At 35.2% G+C, this 15,657-nt stretch overlaps 2 protein-coding genes across 17 annotated transcripts; one reads left to right on the forward strand and one right to left on the reverse strand.

The window, feature by feature from the left end:
- Nucleotides 500-2,894, reverse strand: LOC109726142 (acyl carrier protein 1, chloroplastic-like). Of its 2 annotated transcripts, XM_020255584.1 has the most exons (4): nucleotides 2,676-2,883; nucleotides 1,856-1,945; nucleotides 1,573-1,695; nucleotides 500-812 (listed from the first exon to the last, which is right to left on the reverse strand). In XM_020255584.1, exons 1-4 carry the CDS (start codon nucleotides 2,739-2,741, stop codon nucleotides 675-677), a joined length of 417 nt encoding a protein of 138 aa, XP_020111173.1. In that variant the 5' UTR covers nucleotides 2,742-2,883; the 3' UTR covers nucleotides 500-674. The 2 variants fall into 2 exon arrangements, with proteins under 2 accessions (XP_020111173.1, XP_020111174.1); XM_020255585.1 differs by lacking the exon at nucleotides 1,856-1,945 and having other exon boundaries at nucleotides 2,676-2,894.
- Nucleotides 4,969-11,062, forward strand: LOC109726588 (putative pentatricopeptide repeat-containing protein At5g13230, mitochondrial). 15 transcript variants are annotated; one of them, XM_020256261.1, is made up of 6 exons: nucleotides 4,969-7,773; nucleotides 8,179-8,280; nucleotides 8,604-8,656; nucleotides 9,295-9,414; nucleotides 10,341-10,577; nucleotides 10,655-11,062. In XM_020256261.1, the coding sequence occupies exon 1, from the start codon at nucleotides 5,142-5,144 to the stop codon at nucleotides 7,617-7,619; it is 2,478 nt and encodes an 825-aa protein (XP_020111850.1). In that variant the 5' UTR covers nucleotides 4,969-5,141; the 3' UTR covers nucleotides 7,620-7,773; nucleotides 8,179-8,280; nucleotides 8,604-8,656; nucleotides 9,295-9,414; nucleotides 10,341-10,577; nucleotides 10,655-11,062. The 15 variants fall into 15 exon arrangements, with proteins under 15 accessions (XP_020111850.1, XP_020111849.1, XP_020111859.1 ...); XM_020256260.1 differs by having other exon boundaries at nucleotides 9,322-9,414; XM_020256270.1 differs by having other exon boundaries at nucleotides 9,322-9,414; nucleotides 10,341-10,457.

Here is a 15,657-nt window from a genome sequence, read left to right on the forward strand (position 1 = left end):
AATTGATTACCATCTCCCCCTTCTCCTCCTTCGCCGCTGCAGCCAACGAGGTATGGTCCCTCCGCCACAGGTCGTTGGAGGAGTGGGTGCCAAATATCAAGACGGCCCTATCTATGGCGACCCCACATATAGCAACACTTTTAAAAAGTGTCGATAATTTAGCCAGCAATACTTTTTTGACCTATACCGGTATTTAAAAGTGCCGCTATACACCATTTTTATTGTAGTGTGACATTTGGCTTTTTAACTTTCGTTTGTAATAAAGTCGATTATTGAAAAATCATTATGATTTATTTCTTCTCAATTTGTAGTGGAATTTGGATTTTGAAGGCGTAGACGCGCCTCTTCTACAACCAACTTAATTTGGATAGTAAAAATAAAGATCAGGAACTTTATAACAAAAAGTAGAGGTTGCGAATTAAATTGAAAAATTACTAAACTATCTAAAATTGGAAAGAAGCATCAAATGATGTGAAACTAATTGTGATCTTTTGAAAAGAAGATGAACCGCACACATCTTAATCTCCATTTTGCAAAATCAATCCAAATTCTACTAAAAGAGAAAAGAACATAACAATGTCTACATTAACTTTTCGCGAAACACAATTAAAGAAACAAATCCAAAAATTCGCAATCAACAGTAAACTAATCCTCCCTTTTGATGAATCTAATAACTAATTAGCTGCTTCAGATTTCTTCTGAACCAGCTTTTCGATCAGATCGGCCGCTTCCTGCACCGTCGTGATGTTCTGCGAGTTGTCTTCCTCCACGCTGATCCCGAATTCCTCCTCCAACCCCATCACTATCTCGACCTGCGATTCGATGTCGCGATTTTACGCCATTAAATACATATTATTGTGCATTTTCATACATATATAGAGAGAGAAAGAGAGAGTTGAACTCATGTACTTTTAAAATTAAGTAGATCCGTGCAGTATTATTAACGATGTGTTCCCTTAAGTCCCCTTTATTAGTGCTTCACGGATCTTTAGTCAATCCGACGGCTAAAAAATCACAAACACGTTGAGCTCAAGTGCTTTTAAAAGCACAGGAGCTCAATTCTATATATATTAGGAAACTTAACGGAACACACTGTTAGTAGTGCTGCACGAATTTTGAGGTGATCAGATGGCTAAAGGGTTACAAGTACAAAAATTCATGTGCTTCGAAAAGCACAAAATCTCAACTATGTATATACACCTAACCTCAAGTAAATGGATGTGGTTTATTTAGTTAGAGATTAGGTTTCAAAGAAATAATATGGATATGTATATATACTTGAGTAGCATTATGCTTATAAAAAGGAAAATTGAATGGTCGGATCTATTTCTTCTTTAACCTCGTGATTCGCGAATTTGTTCGTAAAAATAGCACGAATCTTAACAATGCAAATTTATGCAATAAAGTGGAGTTTGTGCTCCCAATGATTTATTTATTTTTGCTCAAAAAATACAACAAATCTATCAAAGTTTGATGTGGCGTCATGATTTCGTCGAAACTGATCTCCGGTGTAGAAATTCGAATGCATCAAATGCGTGTCAAAGAGATGGCGATTCGTGTTCGACGAAATACCGTGTCGAGAGAATCGGCGCCGAGGACGGATAACTTGGACTCGGGAGTGAGCGCGACATCGTCGGACAACGCCAACTGCTTCTTCACAATCTCCATCACTTTTTTCACTGTCTCAGGCTTGGCCTACAAGAAGAATCAAAGTAAGCACTAAGCAAAGAGTTAAACACATGAACACACATTCTAGTTAATGACTCGTGAACAACAAGTTAAAAGTTATGCGAAGTCGACGGTGTCGACGAGCGAGCGAAACGAGTTGAGGAAAAAGGAGAAGAAGAGTATGCACTGCGCAGTAGACGCGAAAGCGCGATAACCGCAAGGAGGGGAAGGCGGCCTTTGTCGTGCCGAGAGAGAGGATGGGAGATGTTCTGCCTGCCTGCGGAATAGTCGGTAAGAGTAGTGAAGCGCAAAAGAATTAGAAAACTAATCTTAAGGATGGTAAAATTTCGTACGAGGAATTCATTTTATGTGAAAATGTTGCTTCAGCAGAGTTGTTCGAAAAAGCACAAAAAAATTTAGGACTCGTTTGACCTGACTGGACAGTAGTCAGTGGAACATTGAATTTCTATGTTTCTAGTGTGTGATGAAGCTCTTAAAATGCCTAAAACAATAAGCCTATTTGGTCGAGAAATTTAGCTTGAAAATACAAAAGCCAAGCTAGATAGACTCTTAATATCGAAATTCTCCCGATTATTTCTTAGTTGCAGTAAAAACAAAGGCTTCAGACCGAAACTTCTGTTTGCCGTGGTTTAAAAACTTATTTCAGCTTGTCGTTCTAATAAAAACATGATAGGACCACGGTAGCTATATATAAAAGCATGCTTTCGTATTTTGTGCTCCGCTATCACGTTCAACAATCGATTCCTTTAAGCATAACATTATAATGTAGAAGTAATATATGCATTAGGAGTTATAATTATAACATTTTTGGCCCAAATAATTCTAAAACCTCTAGTTAAGTTCATTTACTCCAAAAAAATTCTAAACTCATCATCAAATTCATGGTATCAATGTATCATAAAAGCAAAATCTCTCATTAAAAAGAAAAGAAGAACCAAATAAAGGAAATAAAAAAAAAGTTCAAAGGCAAAGAGGTAGGTATATACCTTGGTGTAGCTCATTGGTGTGAAGGGTGAGCCCAACCTAATGGAGGTGGCAGAGACATTAGCCATTGCAATGGAGAGAAAGAGAGAGAGAGAGAGGGAGAGAGAGAGAGAGATGGGAGGAGAAGAGTGAAGGAGTGTATGCTCTCTCTCTCTCTCTCTCTATCTCTCTCTCTCTCTCTCTCTCTCTAGATGTGATTGGATAACATAAGTTTTAGATATCCACCATGGGGAAATGATATCCACCCACTCACCACCCTTTTATCTCTCTTTTGGGCCCTACCATCTACTGGGTTTTTTTTTTTTTAACAAAAAAAAAAAACATTTGAAAATATAGTTTTTATTTAATTTTTAAAAGAAAAAGTAGGTTTTTTCCCCTAAATTTTATTTTAAAAAAATAGTATTTTAGCATTTTATATTTCTTATTTGGTAAAAAAAAAAAGTAAAAAAAGTGTATATTTTATAGATTATTTTTTTGAAAGTAGCTTTTCATGCTATTTTGAGAAACCAAATATTCTCCGGTACTCGTAATTCATTTTCCTTCCTCCTCAAATTTGAATTTGTATACTTGACGGTCTAAATTTTTAGCAGTAATTTGTTTTATTTCTTATTTTTTATTAGATTATTTTTTCTTAGAATTAGGATGATGTAATTGAAAATATAAGATAAATAAAGATTTGTCAGACTAAGGGGGTACAAACAGGACAGATCCAAGGGCTGAAGGGCCTCCCCACGTCTCGCCCTATATTTTCGGCAAATCGGGACTGATTCGGAGCAGATTGATTTTTATTCGATTTTTTGCCTCCCTACTTACGGCTCCATTTGTGGCAATCTGGCGGGTCGAGACGCGAGCAAATTTTTAATAAATTTTTAATAAATTTTTAACAGGTCCGGAGCGAATAAAGTTTAGAAAATGGTTTCTCATCTCCCACTCTAATTTTTAACAGATTTAGGTGGTTTGGATTCCTTTTTTTTTTTATTTTTAATTCTTGGTTCTCACTTACCATCTCATTTGTGACAAATTAGGACGAGAGCTCTACCACCCTGAATACATTTGCACTTCTATTTAGACTCACAGCAATATTTTTATTTATTTATTAAATTTTTTTTATTTAACAAATACTTTTAATTTTAATTAACGATCAACCTAAAACTAGCACAGTTTATAATCTATAAAAATTATTTTTTGGAGAAAAAAAAAATATAGGTCTAAGTGGTCGAGTTAACTCAACTAGTAAAATTTCAGATTTGACTCGATCAATCAAAGAGAAAGAAAACTCAGACTCGCCTGATCTAACCGTTTGGTTCCGGTCGAGTCAATTTTGTCTTAGACCTAAAACGTGTAATGCGTCGAAACGACCCACATTCATTTGTGCCAAAATAAATATTAAATCATGAAAATTTTAACTCGTCTTGAAATTAACCTCCCGAACTTTTTTAAATTAGATTTACACCCTCTCTATTTATTAACCATTTAATATAGCTCCTTTCATTAGCAAGTTTGAGAATTCGGTTAGAATCGAAATAGACGCGAACGGAAGATACATTTTACCTCCTTTGTCACGCGCATTTTTCATGGATATTTATTTCGATTTAAATAGAATTCTTAAAATTGCATAAGAGAATAAGCGAAATTAATCAAACTATTAGTAAGAAAAAAAAGAAAAACTTCAAATACCCCCTGTGGTTTCGTACTTTCTCATTTTAGTACTCTGTGATTTAAAGTGTATCGAGTAAATACCATGTGGTTTCGCACTTTCTTACTTTAGTACCCAGTGGTTTAAAGTGTATCAAGTTAGTACCCAGTGGTTTCGCACTTTTTTTACTTTAGTACCCTATGGTTTAATATTTCGTTAAATTATATACAAAAAACTTTAGATACCCTATCTAGGTTTATCGAATATTTATTTAGTACCCTTTAGTTTTAACTTTATCACTGATTTAACAAAAAAAATATCCCAAAATAGATAATAAAAAAAAAAAAAGAAACCACAGGGTACTAACTTGATACAAAATGAAACCACAGAGTACTAAAGTGAGAAAATGCGAAACCACAGGGTGCTAACTTGATACACTTTAAACCACAGGATTCTAAAGTGAGAAAGCGCGAAACCACAGGGGGGTATTTGAAGTTTTCCCAAAAAAAAATAGGCATATATTAAACAAAAAAAAAAAAGTTTAGGGGGCAATTTCAAAACTATTTAAAGTTTACGGGGGTGTCTGTACATTTTAACCTACTGTAATACGATAAATTCTCTTCATTTTTCCCGCCTTCGTTCCCCAACGCACACGCACACGCACTCGCACTCGCACTCGCACTCGCACCCGGAAAGAAAAAAAAAAAAAAAAAAAAAATCCAATCGCCCAATCCCCAAATCCGATCCCTCGATGAACCTTTTCGCCCAAATTGGGGATTTTCCCCACCACAATCACATCGAAAGGCGACACCTTTGACGCACAAATCGCGCCATGATTCGATTTTTCCGACGATTTCGACGCAAATCCCCAATTTTTCCCCCTCCTCCCACCCCAAACCCTCGCGATTACGCATCGAACGCCGCTTTGCTGTGGCTGGAGGAGGAGATCGACGCCCTTCGATCCCCGATTTTTGATTCTTACGCTTATGCTCGGTCTCTGCAGGGTTGCATCGCTAATGGGGATCGAATGCGAGGCGGAGGCGTCCATTGCCACGCTCTGAAGCGTGGTGGGTGCTTGGATTTGTTTTGCTGGAACATTCTTCTTAATATGTATGTGAAATTCGGCGTTTTGGTCGGTGCCTGCAACGTGTTCGATGAAATGCCGGAGAGAAACATGGTCTCTTTTGTGACCCTAATTCAGGGTCTTGCGGATTTGGGCGAGTTTGATGAGGCTGTTGAGCTTTTCCGTAGGCTTCATAGCGAGGGCCATGAGCTTAATAAATTCGTGTTTACGACTGCTCTAAAGCTATTCGTGATTATGGACTCGCCGGAGCTTGGTCGGCACGTGCACGCTGGTGTTTATAAGCTCGGTCACGAAAAGAATGCATTTGTGGGATCTTCTTTAATTGAAACGTATTCTCTTTGCGGGCTCGTTAACGAAGCGAGACGGGTGTTCGATGAAATTATTTACAAGGATATTGTAGCTTGGACGGGGATGGTGTCTTGCTATGCGGAGAATGATTGGGCCGAGAGCGCATTGCGCCTTTTCTCAAAAATGAGGAAAGCCAGATTGAATCCTAACAACTTTACGCTTACTAGTGTGCTCAAGGCTTCGGTTTCTTTGTGGTCTTTAAAATTGGGCAAAAGCATACATGGTTGCTCGATAAAGTGTCATTACGAGACCGACCCTTATGTGGGCGGTGCTTTGCTCGATATGTATGCGAAATGTGGGGATGTTGAGGATGCGCGCTTGGTGTTTGATATAATTCCCCATAATGATGTGATTCTTTGGAGTTTCATGATAGCTCGGTATGCGCAGAGCAATCAAAATGAGGAGGCTTTGGAGCTTTTTCTCCGGATGATGCGATCTTCGGTGGTTCCTAATGAATTTAGTCTTTCTAGTGTTCTTCAAGCGTGTGCGAATGTGGTTAGTTTGAAATTGGGAGTGCAAGTGCACAGCCATGTGGTGAAGATCGGTTATGACTCTGAAATCTTCGTCGCTAATGCGCTAATTGATGTTTATGCTAAATGTGGTGAAATGGAGGCCTCATTGGAGATATTCTCGCAACTGCCGCACATCAATGAAGTGAGTTGGAATACCGTGATCGTGGGCTACGTACAATTAGGATTGGGCGAAGATGCTTTGAAGGTCTTTAACCAAATGCGCAATGCTGAGGTGGAGGGTACCCAAGTCACGTACTCTAGCACCCTTCGAGCTTGCGCGAGCATCGCGACCATCGAGCAAGCCAGCCAGCTCCACGCCTTGATTGCCAAGACCCCATTTAATGACGACACTGTGGTGAGCAACTCTCTCATAGACACATATGCCAAGTCTGGAAGCATAGCAGATGCTCGCAAGGTGTTTGATGTGGTTAAAGAACGAGATGTGATTTCTTGGAATGCTATGATCTCAGGATATGCTATACACGGCCTAGCATCGGACGCTTTGAGCTTGTTCGACGAGATGTGCAAAACGAGGATCAAGGCAAATGATGTGACCTTCGTTGGTGTGCTTTCCGTGTGCAGCAATATAGGTTTGGTTCAACGGGGCTTATCATTTTTCAATTCCATGAAGTCGGTTCACGGCATCGAACCATGTATGGAGCACTACACTTGCATGGTTCGGCTTCTAGGTCGTTCTGGTCGTCTCAATGATGCAATGAAGTTCATCGAAGAGATCCCATCGGAACCTACTCCAATGGTTTGGCGTGCATTACTTAGTGCTTGTCTCGTTCACAAAAATGTCGAAATCGGTAAATTATGCGCAGAAAAGGTGCTTGAGATTGAGCCACAAGATGAAACCACCTATGTTTTATTATCTAATATGTATGCCACTGCGGGAATTTGGGATGAAGTAGCCCTTGTTAGAAAATCCATGAGAAGCAAAGGAGTGAAAAAGGAGCCGGGTCTTAGTTGGATCGAAATTTTAGGTGAAGTCCATTGCTTTTCAGTGGGAGATGAATCACACCCAGATATGCGTTCAATAAAAGCAATGCTAGAATGGTTAAACATAAGGATAAACAGAGCGGGCTATGTCCCTGATAGCAGCGTGGTGTTACACGATGTAGGAGAGGACCAAAAGACACGGTTATTATGGGTTCATAGCGAGAGGTTGGCTCTAGCATTCGGTCTTATAAGGATACCGCATGGATATCCTATCCGGATAATGAAGAACTTGCGTTTCTGCTTGGATTGCCATGCTGCATTCAAGATGGTATCTAAGGTGGTAAAGCGGGACATCGTCGTGAGAGACATCAACCGTTTTCATCATTTTGCGGGTGGGAACTGCTCGTGTGGTGATTATTGGTGATACGTAGATAGCGCGTATATAAGATCTCCTTTACCTACAACATTAGAAGGTCGCCAAATTTCTGCAAAAGAGAATTCTAACCAAAAGATGTTTCTGCTTGAGAAGTAACATTTATTCGGACATACAGAACTACTAGCCATATGTCACCTAAAAGGTAAAGCTTATGTTGTAGTCATTTGATTTGGGTTTTTACATGTATATATATTCCTGCAGAATCATCTATCTAAATATATATGTATCCTGTGCTATCTGAATTTTCTTATATACTCCTTAAAATAGCAGTTTCTTTCAAAAATACTGTAAAGTTGGGACTTAATTTCTTCTATTTTTTTGCTTTTTCTTTTTCTCTTTTTTCGGGTTTGGGGGGTTGTGGGGAAGGTTGGGGCTGGTTTTTTTATCATAGGAAGTTCATTAAAGAGATGAATTTGCTTGGCACATATGAAAATTTAGATTTTGCAGGGATACATACTTCTAAATATGAAGTTTCTCTTTGGTATACATAAATATCTCTTTGTTTTTATCGTGATCCCTGTATCTTGCTTTTGATACACATAATTAGATATTCGAATCTTGGAGCAGCAGAATCATGCTAAAATGCTGGAGGACAGGATGGTCCCAAAGAAACTCCCTCTCAGGACCACATCTATGGGACTATAACTTGGTAATGTCCTTTATTCCAGCCTTTATTTCTTTTTCATGCACTTTTAATTTTCTGCACTATTACAATGTAAAGGATATACTTTGCTACCATTTTCTAGTTGGAATTGCTGCAACAATTAAAATTCGGCTAAAACCGAGATGCATAATTTAAGTTGATCAAAATCCATACAGTTTCTATTGCAGATGCTTATAAGAAAATAGCTAGCAGTTCAACTCCACAACCACGTTAGAATAGGATCTCATCTGTAATGCATTAAACATTTAAACTGTATGGCTTTAGCCGTCATGGTTACTAAAATCTGATTTAACTAGAGATATTATCAGGTACCTGATAGGAATACAAGAGGAGAGGGGACAAAGTGATGGATGATAAAGAGGTTGCATGCACAATTCTTTTCAAGGAAGAAATACTGTTTGTCATATTTTCTTTTTGGTAAAAACATATAGAACTTACATGAACTATGAATCATTTTGATTTGGCCATCCAGCCTTTCAAAATTTTGATGTTACTATCCAATCTTTGAATTTATTTGATTTGAGTCGGTCAACGATAATTTGATTTCAAAATTTGAATGCATCGTTAATCTTTACATGTTTAGTTACTGTACTTTATGTAATTCTCGCAACTATAAATTCATTAGAGTAAGTAATTAGCTTAATTTTTGATGTCAAAGGACCGTTGACCAACTCAAATCAAACAAATTAAAAGGTTGGGTAGTAAAATCAAATTTTTGACAAGTTGGATAGCTCATTCAAAATGGTCCATAGTACAAGTATGGTTTGTATGCTTTTACCTTTCCTTTTACTGGCCTGTTGCTAGTCTCTTAAAAGGATATATAATTGATTCCAAAGTGATCATGATGACTCCCAATATTTTTTAGTTGTTGAATAAACCGGAGTATTAACTTTTTTCATGAAATATATTTAGCTAGAATTAACTTTTTTAATGAAGCCTTTCTTAGCCTGATTTGAATTTAACTTCAATCTGAGCAACTCTAAAATCCATACTGTCTAGGGCTGAAAAAGAAATTCATGATTTCAGTTGACTACATAAAATGCCGCATCGAAAATGCAGAGAACAATGGAATGTACATGAGTTGCTGCTTAAATCGCAAGGACTAATGTACAAGATTGTGTAAGTATACACATTTCTTTGAATATCATTCAAGTTATAATCCAAAAAATTGGTTCCTAAGCTGAATTCTTTAAAATTAATTTCCTGAACCAATTAGCTAGTCCATGGCTATGGAGCATTCTACTTTGGAACCCCCTCAGAAAACTTAATTGTGTTATATTACATCAGGTCAAACCTCATATTCTATCTCCTAATGGTTGTATATTGGTAATTTTTTCTTGGTGTTTTTTTGACGATACAATTGTCTTCACATTGCCATAGTAATATGAGTTACTTCCAAATATTGTGGAAGTATCCACGCCCGTCTTTGATGACAATTAAAGTCCAACTCCTGTTTTAGTACACTTAGTTTAGCAAGTACCAAGGACCTAAACTATTATTTTTGGAAACTCTTTTTTACTAATCGATATATAGAAGTCTTAATGGGTATCTAATTTACTTGAGATATTCATTTTATTTTTCATTAGCTTCATGACTATTACGAGTCGTATGCACCTTTTTGTGGATTAAACTCTAATAGATTTCTTGATATGTTGTCAATTTGGATTACCTAGTTACTTGGAAATAGGACCAAACATACATGACTTTCTACGTCACCCTAAAGTTTTACAAAAGTTGGCAAGTCTATCTCTGCGTCCTTTGTGTGACTTTTAACATATAAAACATTCTTTTACCTACCATATTCTTAGTAAGCCAACTTGTTTTTCTTACGCTTAAAGCATATGTTTTCAAAATAACCTCAAATTAGACATTGAACTTTTCACGGTAGACTTGCCTTCAAAGTCTTTGTTTTTTTGTCTGTTAATTTAATGTCATGCTTGTGTCAAATGTTTGCTAGAATGTCTTCTTCATAGGAAGAGAATCAATGCTGAGGTTGCAATAGTAATTGTTTTAGGTAACTAAATTGACTTGGCTGTTTCATTCAGGTTTGTTATCACTATCGCCAGTGGTTTGTGATTGACATAACCTGCTACTGGTAAAAGCAGATTTCTACTCAAGGAGCAGAAGAAAAGTGCTTCGCAAACAAAGCTCGAGCAGAGAAGGTTCAATTCGAAGCTTCTACATCTAGATTTGTCTGGAAGTTATTGAGAGGACTTTAAAGAAAGCTTCTAGAATTCTTTGAATAACTCTGCTCAAATGGCACTTTAGCAAACAAGGCCTAGGTGCATATACTGTCTCGATAATTGACGAATATACATACTCTATAATAACCTCACCATATTCCTTTTTTATGTCATAGGTAATTGGGAGAAAAGAGCTCGGGAGCGGCATCGAACTTAAATTTTCATCCGAGGAATGTATGGTGTATGGATTGGAATTCAGATCGACAGAGAGAGGAAAAGCAGGCAAAATTGCAACAATAACCTCTCTAATTGTCGCAGCCGCCGACCCTGCATATTACTGTGCCTCAAAATCAGTCCAAAAATTCTAGGATTATTGTCAAATTCAAGCAAGATAACTTCATGAGAATGATGTAAACACGAAATTGACCTAGGAGTTCGAAGTATTAACCGTGTTTACCTGAGTGATCAGCATGCACTTCATCTTATTTTTCATCTGTAGTTCCTCGGAATTGTGACAGTGAAAGCTATATTGCAGTGTTACTTCAAACTTACTGATGAATGAATCATTACTTGCCATAGCATAATTTATCCTTTTATTTCTGAAGTTTTAATCTATTTGAGTATGTATATATGTGTGTTATACTGTAAATTTACTGTTGTTAAATGATGTAATATTTACTCACTCCTACCAAAAATTGGGGAAAGCTCTGTTAAAACTTGAGCTTTAATTGTCTCAAATTTGAACTAATGGAGCCCAAAATATTTGAGTTGGGCTTGATGATCAACTTGGGCTCGAATAGCAATTACTATAGGCGCATATATAATAGCATTATACAAATCCAACCATCTATATCTTATATATATGAATAAAAGTATTCTTACCAATTTTACTAACAGCTGTAGATACGTCATGGTATATATATATGCATGTAATTAATTGATACCTTTTGAAGTCCGCGACATATAAATTTATAAATTTCTTTGGTTAAGTTCATTGGGTTGAGTCAAAGAGACTTGGTATACTCCAATGTGTTTGTAATAGAATGAATTGAAACAACTTGGGAGCTTAATTTGAGAATTTTTAGATCATTTAATGGAGAGTAAAGCAACCTCCCCACAATCAAGTGGACCATCTCATATTTGCTTCTACATTTCCAAGCAACTTAGTGCTTTGTATGGTCTAACATTTAACTTTCCTTGATGTGCTATTCGAGCAGTGTTACTTGAAGAAACATTAATAATTTTTTCAAACTATATGCTTTTAATATCTTATTATTGTGACATAAAAACTTTAAGTAATAGTACATACTACACGGCAAAACTTTTATTAAACAACACTACACAAGCTTATCTCTTGTTCCAAAGAGGTTGTAAAAGCCAGAAGTTTATTTTAGCTTTCAATTCATTCTAAAATTCTAGCTAAGTTTCTGTTCTTCAAACACCTATCTGTTGTTCTAAAATTTTGTATGTTTATTGTTAAATATATACGTACCCATCTGCTGCTATTTCGAAACATATCTATTATTTTAAATTTTCCGTTTTTATTTGTCAAACATGATATTCCATATCTCTCTCTCTCTCTAAAAATAAAAAGAAATATTAAAAATGGTGACTTGTTTCTTAGGTTATAAAATGTCCTTAGGACCATAATGAAATGGCTTTAGTGGAAGGGGATGGACACCTTTTTTGGGGGCATGTTGGCATGGCTTCTGACTAGTGGGCGGTGACGAAGGTGGTAGGAAGAAAGAAAAAAATGTCATCATTTCACCATTTTATTTATTTATTTCCAAAATAAAAAACTATAAAAAAAATACAAAAAAAGAAAACCCTAGAGAGAACATTCACATATATTATATACTATTTAAATGAAAAGGTAAACCCCCTCCTCTCTCTCTCTCTCTCTCTCTCTCTCTCTCTCTCTCTCTCTCTCTCCTAGGGATAGGGTTTCACTTTCTCCACCTCACACTTTTGCATTGTTTTGCATTGCATGTGTGATGTGTCCAACCCTAATAAGGTCTCAAATTTAAATGAGATAATAGTAATTGGCTTGTGATAATTTAAAAATGAAAAAGGTTTCTCACGTCCATACTCCCCCCACACCCCCCCCCCCCCCCCCCATATTTATATTATAACATGCATTCCCATGAAAAAATACATTGGCTACATGCATGTCAGTACTTATATATTCATACATGTCAGCTATTGTACTATGCTTGTCTCTTTATATTTGTTGAACCATATATATATATATTATATATGATATAGAGTCCGATTGCTGTACTATCGGTAGCACGGAGGCTTTCGTGCTACCAAGTTGTTTTCGATAATGCGGCTTCCAAATCGACGATTGGCTCCGTTAGACTTGATCTACACTATTGAAAGTATTTGGAAACTAAATTTCAGAATTTTTCAGCATCATTTGGCTAGTGATCAAAAGGTCTCAAAATTGACAATTTTAATGGTAGATGTGATGCATTTATAAATTTAACAGTGTAAAACCATTCAAATCAGATAAAATTTTTATAGAAAATTCTTTTTACTATTTAGAGTAAGATCAGAACTTCTGATCTTAAATTCAAGTCTTGATCTGCTTTTAAATTCAAGTCTTCTATCATCATTTTTCATTAAATTTTTATTTTCAGCCGTTCATTTTAGACTATGCGTTTGATAGGTAAATGATACCGAAAAATTATGAAATTTAGTTTCCAAATACTTTCAATAGTGTAGATCAAGTCTAACGGAGCCGATCGTCGATTTGGAAGCCGCATCATCGAAAACAACTTGGTAGCATGGAGGCCTCCGTGCTACCGATAGTATATATATATATATATATATATATATATATATATATATACACACACCCACACATTGATAGCTGAATAAATAAATAAGAACATAAATGAGTTAACTTTTGAGTCCATTTATTCCCCCCAAATGTTCCATGCTTTGTCTCTCTCTTTTCCCATGCTACAACTCATGCAACCATCATGCACTAAATTAACTTCATCATGGCTAAACCAAATTATACTTAGGGTGTACTACTCTATGCTTATGTACTTTTAAAAGAGAGAAAGCATCTATCCCCAAGGTTAATTGCAAGGGTTTAGCCATCTACACGACTTGTAACCATCGATCGTACCATATCGTGTCGACGAGATATTACCATAATACAACTCCCATACCCGCGACGCGTACGGTTCAAATCCTCTTCTCTTCAAACTTAGCAAGAATATTTACAGTAATAAAGTTCAAAAAAATTGAACTAGATAATAATAAGTACTTATAATATATTTTTATTAAAGAAAATTTTTTCATATCATATATCAATACATAGATTTTTTTTTTTGAACGTTACATATCAGTAAAATTGCAAGACATAATATGTATCGTATCGTACTGTGCTAATAAGTGCTCGACATGATTTCATGCCACGATCCTTAAATATATTCTTGGTTAATTGAAATTTATGTATGTAAACAAATTTGCACATATTAAATTAAGTATTCTATAACAGTTTACTTAATTATATATGCTGATGTGATAGGTACTTATTAGCTCTTTTTGGTTCTTATAGTTAACATTCCACACATGAATTGCACCATACATTAATTATACCGTGTTAATAAGCATCTATATATATAACGTGTATGCACATCTTTTGAGTTATACTCTTTTTACGTACGTAACTAGGGTTTTGTGTACTATAACTTATACCAGAGAGAGAGAGAGAGAGAGAGAGAGAGAGAGAGAGAGAGAGAGAGAGAGAGCATCAATTCTAATTAAAGGGGTTATATATCAGTGAATCACTTTTAATTAATTGTATATGTTTATTATTAATTATTTGCACTGAGAAGTATGGTACGTACAATTAATTAACCCAATATGCCGGCTATACTTATACATGAGACAACTTAATTAATAATAAATAAATCCTAATTTAGATTATAACAAGATCTATATTTTTAATGAGGTTATTAAGCAATNCTCTCTCTCTCTCTCTCTATATATATATATATATATATATATATATATATATATATTTATATATATTTCTCATGTTTAATAAAATGATATCAAGTTAAAGAACCACACACTTTAACGAATAATCATATTAATTATTAATTTTACTCTCACTCTAAACGAGTATACCAACATAAAATAGTACACTAGCTTTAAACAGTTTCTCTATTTTGTAAAAGTTATAGCTTATAATTAAGTATACTTAATGAAAAGAAAAAAAAAATCTAGTAACATTACTTTGTTTGGGAAGTTAAAATAAACTCATCATAATTTGTTTTGGTCAAAGTAAAAGTTCTAATTTAAAATTTCTTATGTGTATCCGAAATATAAACCGTTATATGCAATATATCTATAACGTCTAAATACTTTATGCATGAATTTGATGATCGAGTTCTATTAATGGTTCATGCATGCATGAATCTATTTTTCATTTTCTTATTTTTAGTCTAAAAGCTGATATATATTTAAGCTGCATTTGGCTGAAATCTTATAAGTTCTTTCATTTTCTTCTTCAGAAAAAAAAAAGAAAAAAAAATCATATTACTTGTTTCAAATTCTCAACACTTCAAAAAGATGAACAAATATTTAAACTTCGAAAAAAAAAGTGTAGTGGTGTTGAGAATTTGATTGTAATTTAAGTTTCTCACCATAAAGAGCAGGTTTTGTCTGAGTTTACTACCTACGATAAAAAGCGTGCTAACGAACTATATATATGTATATCTCACTTTAGGTTTACATTATATTATTATGCCTATCTTAAACCCGTCACCCAGGCGTCGTGCCAAATTTACTGGCCCAAAATATTTAAACTTAATTATTAAATACAGTTTATCAATTTAGACTTATATATGTATCTGATAGTAACTATTTGATGTGAGATTATTTCTCAATGCAAAACCTATATATAATCCAAATATTTGAAAATTTTATTTAAATGAGATGTACCATTAGATTAAAATCTTATACATAATGAGCTCAATGGACCATTCTTCTCACAGAAAACTGTTCCCTGAGCCGGGTCCTGTGGACCAGCCCATGAAAAGGGCTTTTCCTAATATATATATATATATATATATATATTAATCGTAAAAATAATTTTTGGCGTGAGAAAATTTCATTTTTAAATGGAAATAAGTGAAAGTATAGATAATTTTATTAT

The sequence above is a fragment of the Ananas comosus genome, linkage group 21, assembly GCF_001540865.1.
Source record: "Ananas comosus cultivar F153 linkage group 21, ASM154086v1, whole genome shotgun sequence".
NCBI lineage: Eukaryota > Viridiplantae > Streptophyta > Magnoliopsida > Poales > Bromeliaceae > Ananas > Ananas comosus.